Below are 12,310 nucleotides of genomic sequence, written 5' to 3'. Positions count from 1 at the left end.
TCCAACTGCCCCAAGAAGTCAGCTGTATGTGTACTTTTTGCTTTGCAAACAGGAATTGACTTTATAGGCAAGGAACTCTCCTTGCTACCTGTCTCTCTGTCTTTCTACAGCTGAAAGCTGTCTGCTTTCCTGAGAGCAAGAAGCAATAATCTTAAAAACTTTCTCCAGTACTCAGTGGGCTTTTTGTTTGCCTCAGGTTGCTGTTGAAGAGCGCTCTCTATTTCACTGTGAATTAATTTCACAGGGCTTTGCAGGGCTGAGCAATTTAAAATACAATAAATTAACAGTAATACAACCCTTAAATTTGCTGCTTACAGAATGAAGAGCCGATTTTTTCCAAGGATGGTCGAAAGTTTTTCTTTGTCCGAGCCATTCCCCAGGGAGGACGTGGGAAGTTCTACCACATCGCCATGTCATCATCACAGGTGACTCACTGCTGCTGCTTTGGGCCTCACCTGATGCAGCAAGCAATAAAAAGTAGTATCTGTGCTTGTACCAGCGAGACTGGAAGGTGCAAATGCAGAATGTGAGTCTTCTGCATAAAACAGACCTTCAGTGATGCTTTACTGGGCATAAGATAACATGAATTTCCAAGTGAGATACTTAGAAGAAACAGGTCAACCAATTGTCTCTTTCTAAACAATATAACTTCTTTGGTTTATTTTTTAATGTCGCCTTAGTTGTACATAAATAAGTAAATCCCTGCACTGCCATAAAGGATTAATCAGAATCTCATGGGCACGCTGGATTAGAGGAAGGGGTTTGAAGCTATTCTGTGCTGAATTCATCCTATTATCTTCAGTGGAGTTATGGTTAAGGTGATTCTGACTCTCTATTATTTCTATCCCTACAGATTCAAAGAAATAGCAGGGGGAGGGGGAGAAATTGCAGATGCATGGTTTATTTTTAATAGGCAATGGAGTAGAAAGAGCTCCCTTCTTCAGAAGAGAAGCTTTGCTCAGAGATCTTCTTTTAAGCATAAAGTAATCTAATTCTCTTTTCTTTCTGTCAGCCCAATAGTAGCAGCGACAACTTAAAGTCTATTACATCTGGCGATTGGGATGTGACAAAGTTATTGGCATATGATGAAAAGAGGCATAAAATGTAAGTAAGGTTTGGTCTGACAGATCGGTGTTCCTTTGTTTAGCCCTGGACTATAGAGTTAGTTACAATGGTGTGATGCATCTGAGATGTATGAGCATAAGGAGATGGAGATAAGAGAGCAGGAGAACCTGTCTCCATTTTGTCTTAACCTCTCACACCATTACATATATCTTGTCTTATTTTGACTTTCTCTGCATAGTTCAAGCCTCTCTTTCTGTGACTATTAAATACATTTGTGTAGAGGAGTGATTTCTCTTGCCGCAACTTCTGATATTAACCTCTGAAAGAAAGAGGTCTGTTTTCACTGACTACCAGGTTTAGAAAGAATCTTCTATTGACCTGCAAAAACACTAGTGCACCAGGAAAGAAGTATTTAGTTAGAATACAAAACCAACCCCACTTCTTCAGACTTGCCCTTTATGCTTGTAAAATAACTTCTGTAAATGTTTACTTTTAAAAATACATTTCAAGAAATTACATAAGAAAATGTTTGGAAGGCTCTCTGGAGTCAAATACCATATAGATTCCTTTCCAGTCAAAGTTTCAAGTGGATACAATACTCTCTCAGTTTCTTCAGGTCACTGAACAGCTGAGTAAAAACTCTCTGGTATATGACAAACTTTGAATGATCATTAAGAGCACAATGCTCCTTCAAGGCTTTGAATGCTCTTGATTACCAATAGCTTCAGTAGGATATAAGGGACTTTAGCACTTGGCAGAGCTAAGTAGCAAACTAGCACCAAAGTCTTATTTGCATTTTAGCTGGCCAGTCAAGCAGAAAATACGACGTAAAATTTGTGCAGACAAAATATACATCTAGGCAAGTGCAGTTTATTGGAAGCAAATTGGCAGGGCTGAATATTCTGCTTGACATTATTCAACCCACAAACATTATGTTTGCTCCTGTGGTCTGTCATTATTCACATGAAATGCATCTGGGGAATCGACCTGGACCCTGCATGTTGGACTGAGGCCGGCCACCTCCAGCAGTACCTATTACCTTCAGAACCTGTCACCACACAACAGGGCTTTCGCTTTTGAGCCAGAAAAGGAGTTCACCACAGTCTCAGCACAAAACAAGGGCAATAAAGTATTATTCAGTACTTCATACCCTGTCTTCCCTGGAAGTCCAATTCCCTTTTTCAAAGACGATGTTTCAGTGGGTTTCACATCAGACCTCAGTTAGCTGTCTATCTGGGCAAAGAATAAAAGGTGGTCAGAAAAATAGAAACTGGTTCTAGAGAAAAAAGAAAGGTGTTTGAAGAAAATTCTGAGCCATAAATCTTAAGGTAAAAATGTGAAGGTCTTTCGTTTAACCACTTGATCCTTTTCTATCCACTAACTTGGCCAGTCTAGGACCCAAACATTTCCATCCTTGTTTTAACTGCAGTGCAGCCTGCAACATATTTGCTTGAGCCTCTGCAGTGATGTGTCCCTCTGTATGTTTTTCTAATTCAATTGAAATTTTGCTTGCATTTACAAAATCAGGAAAATGGTGATGTGAATTAAGATGTTAGTAAACACCCTTCTAATGATACAATTGCCTTCTGATTTTTTTTTCCCCCAGTTATTTCCACAGCACAGAAGATTTGCCAAGAAGGCGACATTTATACAGGTGTGTGTTTTACTAACTTCACAAAGAGAATTTCCCATTTTTTCAGTCTTATGTGAATCATTATATAAGCAATTGCAATAGAAACAGTTTCTTATGTGTTTGTCTTTAATGGCATTGCAATATCTTTCAATGTGTCACTGGCATAGACAGAAGAGCATAACAATAATGAAAAAATCGCTTGACATTTGGAAATGTTTTACATTTAGCGATTTTCTCATTTTATTGCAAATTTTAAATTGGTCTCAAGATTGATAAACTGTCCCAAAACTTTCTGACAGAACTGCTTAGCACTTGAAAGAATTCAGAGTTGCATAAACTAATGGTATAAACATACTTCTAGATAGCAGTTTTCTTGGAAAATTGATAGCATCTCACCTCTTCACAAAATTGAAAAGAAATAACAATATGTTATGTTTGCAAATGGTTTTCTTCAATTCCAGATGACTTTAGTATTCTCCCTAACTGTATGATAAGTAAAAGGCTAGTTTAATAGTAAGCTATTGGTAGTGTAGCTATTGCGAAGTATCGTGAGAGCAGATTATAAAGGGGAGGAAATCCAAACTTTTAAATAATCATTTTGGAATAATTATTGCATTCGTCCTGTTTTTCTTCTCAAACACCCCACTGTCATCTCACCATCTGCAATGAAGGGCAGAGCTGGTGATAACATCAGTTGATAAGGGACAATCAGTACATTTTTCTTCTCTAACATATGTCATACCTTTTTTCCCTCAGTGGGAAGGAAACGAGAGTGAACTAAATTACATGTAATTCAGTCATTTTTTCCTTTCACTGCACTCCACAGTGTTTTGAGAGTAGCTCAGCTCAATGTTTATTTTCTTGAAGAAAAAAAATCAAAAAATATATTGACCATTCTTTTCTATTGAAATGGGAAGAAAATCTCATTTTAAAAGCTGAGTCTAGGCAGAACTGCTCAAGAGCTGCTGGCATGAGCCAAAGTGCTTCCCACTCCTCGAGCATCTTGGCATGCAGCTCACTCTGGTGCCTCATTAACCTCACCTCCCCACATAGGCAACAGGGAAAGAGATGCCCAACATGTCATCATCCTTGACCTTACTTTGATGACACAGGGATCTTGGCCTCACATCAGGTATTTGATTTCCTGCACTGGGTAGTTTGACCATCTCTCATCCCAGCCCAAAGGTGTCAGATCAGCAGCAACCTTGGCATATGTTCACTGACAAAGCTCCACTGGAGCTCAGACAGCTTATATCAGATGAAGATCTGCTTGGGTTTTTTCTCTTTTTTTGTCTGATTTAGAAGCCTTAAATGGGTTCTAAGTCAGAGACATGTTCTGACCCTAAACAAGAACATGAGAGCTCTTCAGCTCAGTCGATAGCCCTAAACAGGTTGCTCAGCCTCATCTCTTTCTACCTCGAAATGGTAGCAAAAACCACTCATCTTCTTTACAGTAATACTGGAAAGATTTATTATATAATATTCTTGAAGCATTTTGAAGTTTCAAAATGCTTTAGCAGTGCAAAAATACTATTTATTAATATTTGCTAATGATCTGTAATTCATTCTTCAGTATATAGTAGACTCTTAGAAATCACTTCTGAGCATATGGAGAAGCCATGTTACCTTCTTCAGAAACAGATCCCTAAATACAATCTTTCCTTTCTACCTGGATGTTATAAGAGCATGTATTTAATCAACCAAAATGGTCTTTGGCCTGTGAGGCAGCTGCTAGCAAATCAGACCAGTGGGGCAACCAGTAAGAAACTTAAAGAAAACAATTCCAGCTCTTTATTGCCTGTAGGTGTAGAAATACCGCTCCATTGTTTCATGCCTTCATTCACCAAATTACTTCCTGTTGTGGAATTGCAACCATCATTTTCTTTTAAAAACTATAATTTCCCTCATAACCACCTGACCTTGCAAAAAAAGAAAAAAAGACATCAGTATCTTTTTATATATTCTCCATTCTGGAAGAAAAAAAAAGAAAGCCATTACTGCTATTTAAACTCAACCAAATGGAAATGCTTTGTCTCTTACTAATGTTGGACAGATTATATTTATGTTCTTGTACAGTACAGTAAGGTTCAAGTAATGTTTCTTCCAGATAACATTTACTCAATGACCTTCATGGACTTGTATTAACTCTTTCAGTGCAAGCACAAATGGAAACTTCAACAGACGGTGTCTGTCTTGTGATCTGATTGAAAACTGTACTTATTTCAGTGCATCCTTCAGTCACAATCTGGAATACTTCCTACTGACATGTGAAGGTATGTTGGGTTGTGCTATTGCACTTGTTGTGCCTAAGGATGGGAATTAGAGCCAGAATTGATAACTTTAGATGTCGTGTGTACCTGTGCGCAGCTTTGAAAGACTGGCCATAAGTATCTGTGTCACTTTGCTTTTAAAGCTTTAATTTTAACTCTTCTTTTTTCTTCTGTTTTTTTGTGTTTTGGTTTTTTTTTTTTAACTAGAAAGCAGATGTGTACATATCTGACTATTGAAGGTAGAGGTACATTCCTCTAGCCACTCCAAGCGTACTTAAATTAAAGTAACAGCAAAACCTAGAGGCCATAAAGCATCAGAAAGTTTGAGAGAGATAGACCAGTGAGGTGGGATTAACTGTGGTTGATTGGGACTGAGTTCCAAATGCATCAGCTTGTACCAGTACTGTGAACAAGGGGATTCAGAGTAAGTTACAATGAAAAGACAGTATGCCAAGAAAAGGCATTTTGCAGAAAGCTACCTAATGGACAATGTGAGTACAGGATATCTAGTGTTTCACTGCTCGTTCATCATAAATTTACCTTAACTTGGAGTAATCTCTGGATCCAACAGAGATTTCATTGAAAATGCCTTAGAGTATCCAAAAGGCTAAGGGTAGGGGATGTTTCAGGAGAAGAGTCATAAAAGTCAGCTTTCTCTAGTTCTGTTAAGAATAAATTCAGAACTACGTAGCCTTTAATACTACATAATTTAATTCTGCTTAATTATCTTAAATTGCATACGTAATGCATGTACACCAGTTGTCCACTGCTATGACTGAAGCTGCTTGAATAGCTGCATGCCCTCCAAAACAAGCATTGCAAAGCAGCAAGCCAACAAGAAACGCCTTATTTTCAACAGCTCAGGAGAAAACAAACGTGTGTGTAACATAAAATCTGTGCTGTCATAAGCAGCTATATATGTCTCTGCTGAACATTATCAGACTGTTTGGCAATGCATGGACTACCGCTTCTCTGACTGGCAAGTATTCATTGGTGCCAGTAGCTGTTTGTGGTGAACAAATAAAATGATGATAATAAAATGGAGAAGTAGAATGGTTAACATATTACCAAGCAATATGTCTTGACATGGATATTTGTAAAAACATGTTCTGCCCCAAGGAGGGAACATGGACTGTATTTTGGGGGCATTTACAGGTATTCTAAAAAATACCTGGAAATACAGTACATAAGAGTAGCATTAACAGTACAATGGACTAATTAACTCAACAGACTACCTGTAAATCTCTGAATCTGTAGTTATGGCAGACATAGGCAGAAGAATGTCATTTCCCCCAAAAAAATTCAGGTCTATAGTAAATGTTGTTATGTTTATGAAGTTTGTCTCTTTAAAAGAAAAACCCTGTACATTTTTCCTCTTGTTTTCATTTCAAGAAAAGCTGTCCGTAGCTACTAGAGACAGTGTCTATTGCCTTTGCGCCAAGATAATTGCTTTACCATAATTAGAAGCATTTTTGAATAACAAGGTAAAGGTTTCTAAAGGGTCTTATCAACAATTATGAGGTGATATGTTTGGATAACATCATATTTCATTCACAGAAACCTGTAGTGATATCTGAAGAGATTAATGAGTTTTATTAGTGTCTACATTAATCCAAGTATAGAACATAATGATTTTGCCTAACAAGCTGTGGGCCAGATTCTCAGATGCTGTAAACAGTACCTCCATTGTAAGGTCATTAGACTTAGATCTGTTTACATCTGCTGAGTATATCTTTGTCTGAATTTTCATTATACAGGACTAAATTGTCAAACTGTAATCTCAGAGTAGCACAAACACAGCACAGCTTGAACTATGGAGCTAATTTCAATGCCTCCATTCAGATGCCTTTGCAAAATATGTATAGATGAGAAAATACAGAGATCTTGGTAAGATTTCTGTTTTTAAAGACTTTACAAAAATATCAGTCCATTACATTTCGTGGAGTTATTCCTTATTTCCATAACTGCAAGTGAGACATCATTCAACCTCTTTGCTTTTAAGCAGTTTACAGAAACACCATTTGTTTTTAGCACTTTTCATGTAGGATCCATCTAACGTCAGATACCTACTATGAGTACATTTACAGCAGAGACAACTCCCTTTGGTTCCTGTTACAGCTGATGTGAGTCATGTCAGTGGAAATATCTGTTCTGGATGAAATGCAGACTTCTGGATAAAAGTAATCATCCCATAAGACTTTGGTCAGAGAACTAGGGTAGAGCTGTTGTGATTTGGTGGATCCACTAATAGGAGACTTCCTTTTCCACAGCTCCTCAGGCTGCTTAGACAAAGCTTGGCCTTGCCTCACTTTCTCAGGGTATTATTTTATTGCTCATAAGCCATCATACTCTAGTATCTTTTTGATTAGCAGAAAAACCTATTTATTCATATACACATACAATACATAGATGGAAAAGCTATTGACTGAGCATGTATCAAGGAGCCCTGCTTACCCTGCAGTTGTTCAAGCAGGTAGAGCAGCAGCAGCCCACCAGATTGGCCAAGTATTTCTTTTGCAACATCTGCTACCCAGGGGCTTCTGTCAGGAGTTCCCACCTCTGCTTCCCCCAGAAAATCACTGTTGGAGTCAATGTTAATGATCAGACAGTAGCAGACAGTACTATTGCTGTTTGATGCTTTCTTCTCCACCTATGTTGTATAAAAGCACCCAGAGCTTGCTGTATACTCTGTGATTGTCTACAAAAGTGTGTGTTTGTAGGAGTAACTGCTGTATGACTTTATATCAGACACATATGTATCTTCAAAGGTAGATAAATATAAATGATTTTACTACAGTCAAGCCTGTAATAATTTAAAAAAATGTATTTTCTCAGCTGTCCACAGGACAGATGCATGGGCAAGTATCTCTGGTTTGAAAAGAATTTTTGTACTGACACTTAGAGACTAACCTCCACCATACCTCAGTTTCACTCCATTGCTTTTATTAACTTGCTTTGTGATCAGCTGCAAACTTTGCTAGGTTTAGAGACACAGACCAACTATTGCTCAGATTAACTTATCTAAAATGGATGGCAAGGCTTACTTACTTACCGATGCATATAAAGTACTCAGTGATACTTAAATGAAAGGCAATGGAAAGCAAAAACATATCTTTAAAAAACAAACAAACAAACAACAACCACATAAGAAAAGTCTGGCATTGTTCCATTGTTCATTTGATCCCAAAGGTCGAGAGTTGGAAGTTTTCTACTCACTGCTTTGGTACCTTAGAGGCAGCATATAATTGTCTTAAAGTATTTTTTGCTGTTCTGCAGACTGTGCTTAATAGCAGTGCTGCCTGGCACAGACTGAAATGAGAGAAGTATGCTGTAATAAAAAGTAACCTCTCTTTTAAGAGGACAATGTAATGCTTGCTGTCAGGAGGCAACATTTATTGCAATCACTTAGTCCCAGAAGGCTAGTTACCTTATTTTTCATCTAATTTTATATGCTTATAATTGAATTACCATAGCAGGATCTAAGGAAACATGATGCTTTGCAGACTTCTGTTAGATTGTCTATCTCCTCTAGACACTGTCAAAAAAACAATATGTGCTAGAGCAAGGTCAGTCCTACTGTCATTTTCATCATAAAATACGGGCTTACACTTCTGTCTCCTCTCATAAACCAGCACAGGCACTACCACTGATTCCCTCTAAGATAAACAGAAATAAGATCTGGATAGAAGGGATTTGCTACTTTACATAAATTTAGTTGTGGATGGGGTTTTCTCATCTGGAATGAGATGTAAAATTCAATTGCATAGAGAAAAGGGTAAGAAATTAAAAGGTTTGGTTGTGGAAAGCAATTTATTCCAGTTTCTTTAGTGGGGCTTAAACACAGAATCACAGAATCGTCTAGGTTGGAAAAGACCTTGAAGATCATCCAGTCCAACCATTAACCTAACACTGACAGTTCCCAACTACACCAGATCCCTCAGTGCTGTGTCAACCCGACTCTTAAACACCTCCAGGGATGGGGACTCCACCACCTCCCTGGGCATCCCATTCCAACACCTAACAACCCCTTCTGGAAAGAAATGCTTCCTAATATCTAGTCTAAACCTTCCCTGGTGCAACTTGAGGCCATTCCCTCTTGTCCTATCACTTGTTACTCGGTTAAAGAGGCTCATCCCCAGCTCTCTGCAGCCTCCTTTCAGGGAGCTGTAGAGGGCGATGAGGTCTCCCCTCAGCCTCCTCTTCTCCAGACTAAACACCCCCAGTTCCCTCAGCCGCTCCCCGTAGGACCTGTGCTCCAGACCCTGCACCAGCTCCGTTGCCCTTCTCTGGACACGCTCGAGTCATTCAATGTCCTTTTTGTAGTGAGGGGCCCAAAACTGAACACAGGAATCGAGGGGCGGCCTCACCAGTGCCGAGTCCAGGGATCAGATCCCTTCCCTGTCCCTGCTGGCCACGCTATTGCTGACACAAGCCAGGATGCCATTGGCCTTCTTGGCCCCCTGGGCACACTGCTGGCTCCTGTTCAGCCGGCTGTCAATCAGCACCCCCAGGTCCCTCTCTGACTGGCAGCTCTCCAGCCACTCCTCCCCAAGCCTGTAGCGCTGCTGGGGGTTGTTGTGGCCCAAGGGCAGCCCCCGGCATTTGCCCTTATGGAAACTCCTCCAGTTGGGCTCAGCCCATGGCTCCAGCCTGTCCAGGTCTCTCTGCAGAGCCTCCCTACCCTCGAGCAGATCAACACTCCCACCCAACCTGGTGTCATCTGCAAACTGACTGAGGGTGCACTCGATCCCCTCGTCTAGATCATCAGTAAAGATGTTAAACAGGAGTGGCCCGAAAACCGAGCCCTGGGGGACACCACTCGTGACCAGCCACTAACTGGATTTAACTCTGTTCGCCACAACTCTTTGGGACCGGCCATCCAGCCATTTTTTTTACCCAGCAGTACCATGGTACCAACACAACCATGCAAGGCTGAATGACACTGAGCCACTAAAGCACTAAAGACCATTTTTAGGTGATAGCTCCTTCTCACATGAAGGATGAAGCCTTATAAACAACTACCACTGTAGTCAGCTGTGTAATGGTTTAGAATTTCCATTTTAAATAGATGTACCTTGTCTTCAATGGCTCCTTCCCTTGCTCCCTGGTGTAACCTGCCATCACTATTAAAACTTGCGTCCTAAGGAGGTTGTTCATGGAGGAAGAAAGGACATGCAACCCTTTCTGTTGCAGGCTAACCTGTACTCTGACATTCCATGTAGCAAGTTTGGTTACAGTGTCTCAACTCTCTTAAAAAATTTGTGAAGTCACTGAGACTTTTGCTTGAACACACAGAACTGGCAAAGATTTTCCGGATCCTGGGGTTCAATTCGCTGTTGCAGACAGCGGCATTGTAGCATTCTTCACATTAGTTGCTCAGTCTCCATCAACTGACCTCAGCCATAAGCGGATCCTGGCCAGCTCAATGCATGTGGGGAGGTGTGAGCTGCCCCACAAAGGGTTAATGCCTTCTAGCTCTGAGACAAGAGGAATAGTGAGAAGACCTCTGGCACTTGCATACATTACTGCAATTAATGCCACTTAATACATGATGAAAATGATAGGGGGGGTGTCGTTGGGAATGGTAGGAATGCCTACCAGCCTGCTAATTAAAGGAATGCCTACCAGCCTGCTAATTAAAGTTCTCCATAATCATGCATTATCAGGAAGGGATTAATCATTTTTAGGGATGACACAAAGAAAATTGGTAGTTACACAGAGGAGAGGGAACTGTAATGAGGGCTAAGAGAAAACTGTTATCTCATGCTTGGCATGGTTGCTGGTGATAGAGAAGTGCCTTTACCACTGTACTGTGTATTATCCTTTCATTCATTGACCAATGTGGGAAAATTCAGATTTCACTTTGCGAAGAGACAACAGTGTAACAGAACAGGGAACAATATCTTCTCCTACAGGTCTCAAGTCCTTCCTCCTTTTCCAGAAACAGTAAGATTGTTTTGATTCAAAATACCATAAAATCACTATACTTTGTCCTAGCTCTTTGAAGATTATCTCTACTGGAACCTCTGTTTGTAGTTTACTGGTAGTCCTGACTGTCAGTATTGTGCAAATCAAATTTCTTCAAACCTGTCTCTCTCTTTGGAGAAAGGAAAATTGAGTCTTCTAATAAAAACATTAAAGTATTATCACCTGATTTGGATGTCCTGTCTACCACTGTGGTTATCAGTAGCTTAGCCTAGATGCTGTGGATCAGTAATCACAGGTAACAGGAATGAAGTCATTTCTACTGTTTTTAGCAGGAAATTTTGTAGCTGTAGAGCAAAATGATATGTTGTAACTGAGCTGTGCTTGATAAAATACCTAAAGCAGTGACAGGAAAGGAATTTATCTGAGTATATGTCTGCTTTTCTTCAGGTATGTCCTCTGAGCCAGCAACCATGAAGACAACAGCTATGTAACTACACTTCTGGCTCCACAGTAGTGAAGGATGCCTATAGGTCTGGGGAATCTTTTAAAATAGGATTTATAGCTCTTAGGTCCTGCCAGATAAAATCCTGGTTCAGTCCCCTAAACAGAGAACAAGTAGTGCAAAAGCAAGGTGTAGGAAAACTTTGTAATTTAAGGATCCCCTTTGAGAGCGATTCATAGTAATGAAGAAGAAACACAACCAAATTAGTGATAATTTGAATCAAATTCCTCATACCATTGTACATGTAATTCATTCTGTCTGTATATTTATGAGTTTTAAAGACAAGTGCTGCAAGTTTATTCTTTATAGAGGCAGCACATAACTGTAAATCTCTCAACTCCTTAAACTGTTTCTTCAGAATTTAATTATCATCTTTTCTCCCTCTTGGTGGAATATGGAAACACCATCTGGACATGAGAACACTTAGGAGCATTACTTGCTGCTTTCACTTATTAGGTTTATTCTGAGCATTAAAAAGTCCTTTTATTATTCTACATTTATTTTATTTTCCAGACTTTTGTTGAAGTAAGTAAAGTCTTTCACTACCAAGTTTCATCAAATCATCTGGCTCTGCTTTGTGGCAGGTTGTCCTGACCTAACTTTTAATCACGTTTTAACACCATAGAATCCAGAGCATGATTTATCAAAGTTCAGCCTTCCACTATGGAGAGGTCTAAAACCACGTTTCGGAATCATTTTACAAATTTAGACTTTGCTACCCTCTGATATGGTCGCAACACAGGCTCCTACCCACAGAGGTGATACAAGTCTGAAATGTATGTTTACACTTCTGAAGGATGCCATATACACAGAAATTTTTAGAGTAGGTGAGTCAAAGTTACAAAAGACATTAAGGGAAATCATTAATTTATAATGAGGGCTGCTTTAGGAGAATGCATCAGCTCAGCATTT

At 39.6% G+C, this 12,310-nt stretch overlaps 1 protein-coding gene across 2 annotated transcripts in view; it reads left to right on the top strand.

Annotated features, from left to right (window-relative positions):
• DPP6 (dipeptidyl peptidase like 6) overlaps positions 1 to 12,310 on the top strand; it is a 327,308-nt gene that overhangs the window by 283,775 nt on the left and 31,223 nt on the right. For both annotated transcript variants that reach the window (XM_026841734.1, XM_026841733.1), the window contains exons 13-16: positions 318 to 425; positions 1,013 to 1,104; positions 2,672 to 2,719; positions 4,853 to 4,971. In XM_026841734.1, coding sequence (XP_026697535.1) covers positions 318 to 425; positions 1,013 to 1,104; positions 2,672 to 2,719; positions 4,853 to 4,971 — 367 coding nt within the window. The remainder of the gene's footprint in view (positions 1 to 317; positions 426 to 1,012; positions 1,105 to 2,671; positions 2,720 to 4,852; positions 4,972 to 12,310) is intronic.

This window comes from Athene cunicularia (assembly GCF_003259725.1).
Source record: "Athene cunicularia isolate RWA chromosome 2 unlocalized genomic scaffold, athCun1 chr2_part1, whole genome shotgun sequence".
In the NCBI taxonomy this organism is placed as follows: Eukaryota; Metazoa; Chordata; class Aves; order Strigiformes; family Strigidae; genus Athene; species Athene cunicularia.
The sequence above is the reverse complement of the archived record's forward strand: the minus strand, read 5'-3'. Positions and strand labels throughout refer to the sequence as shown.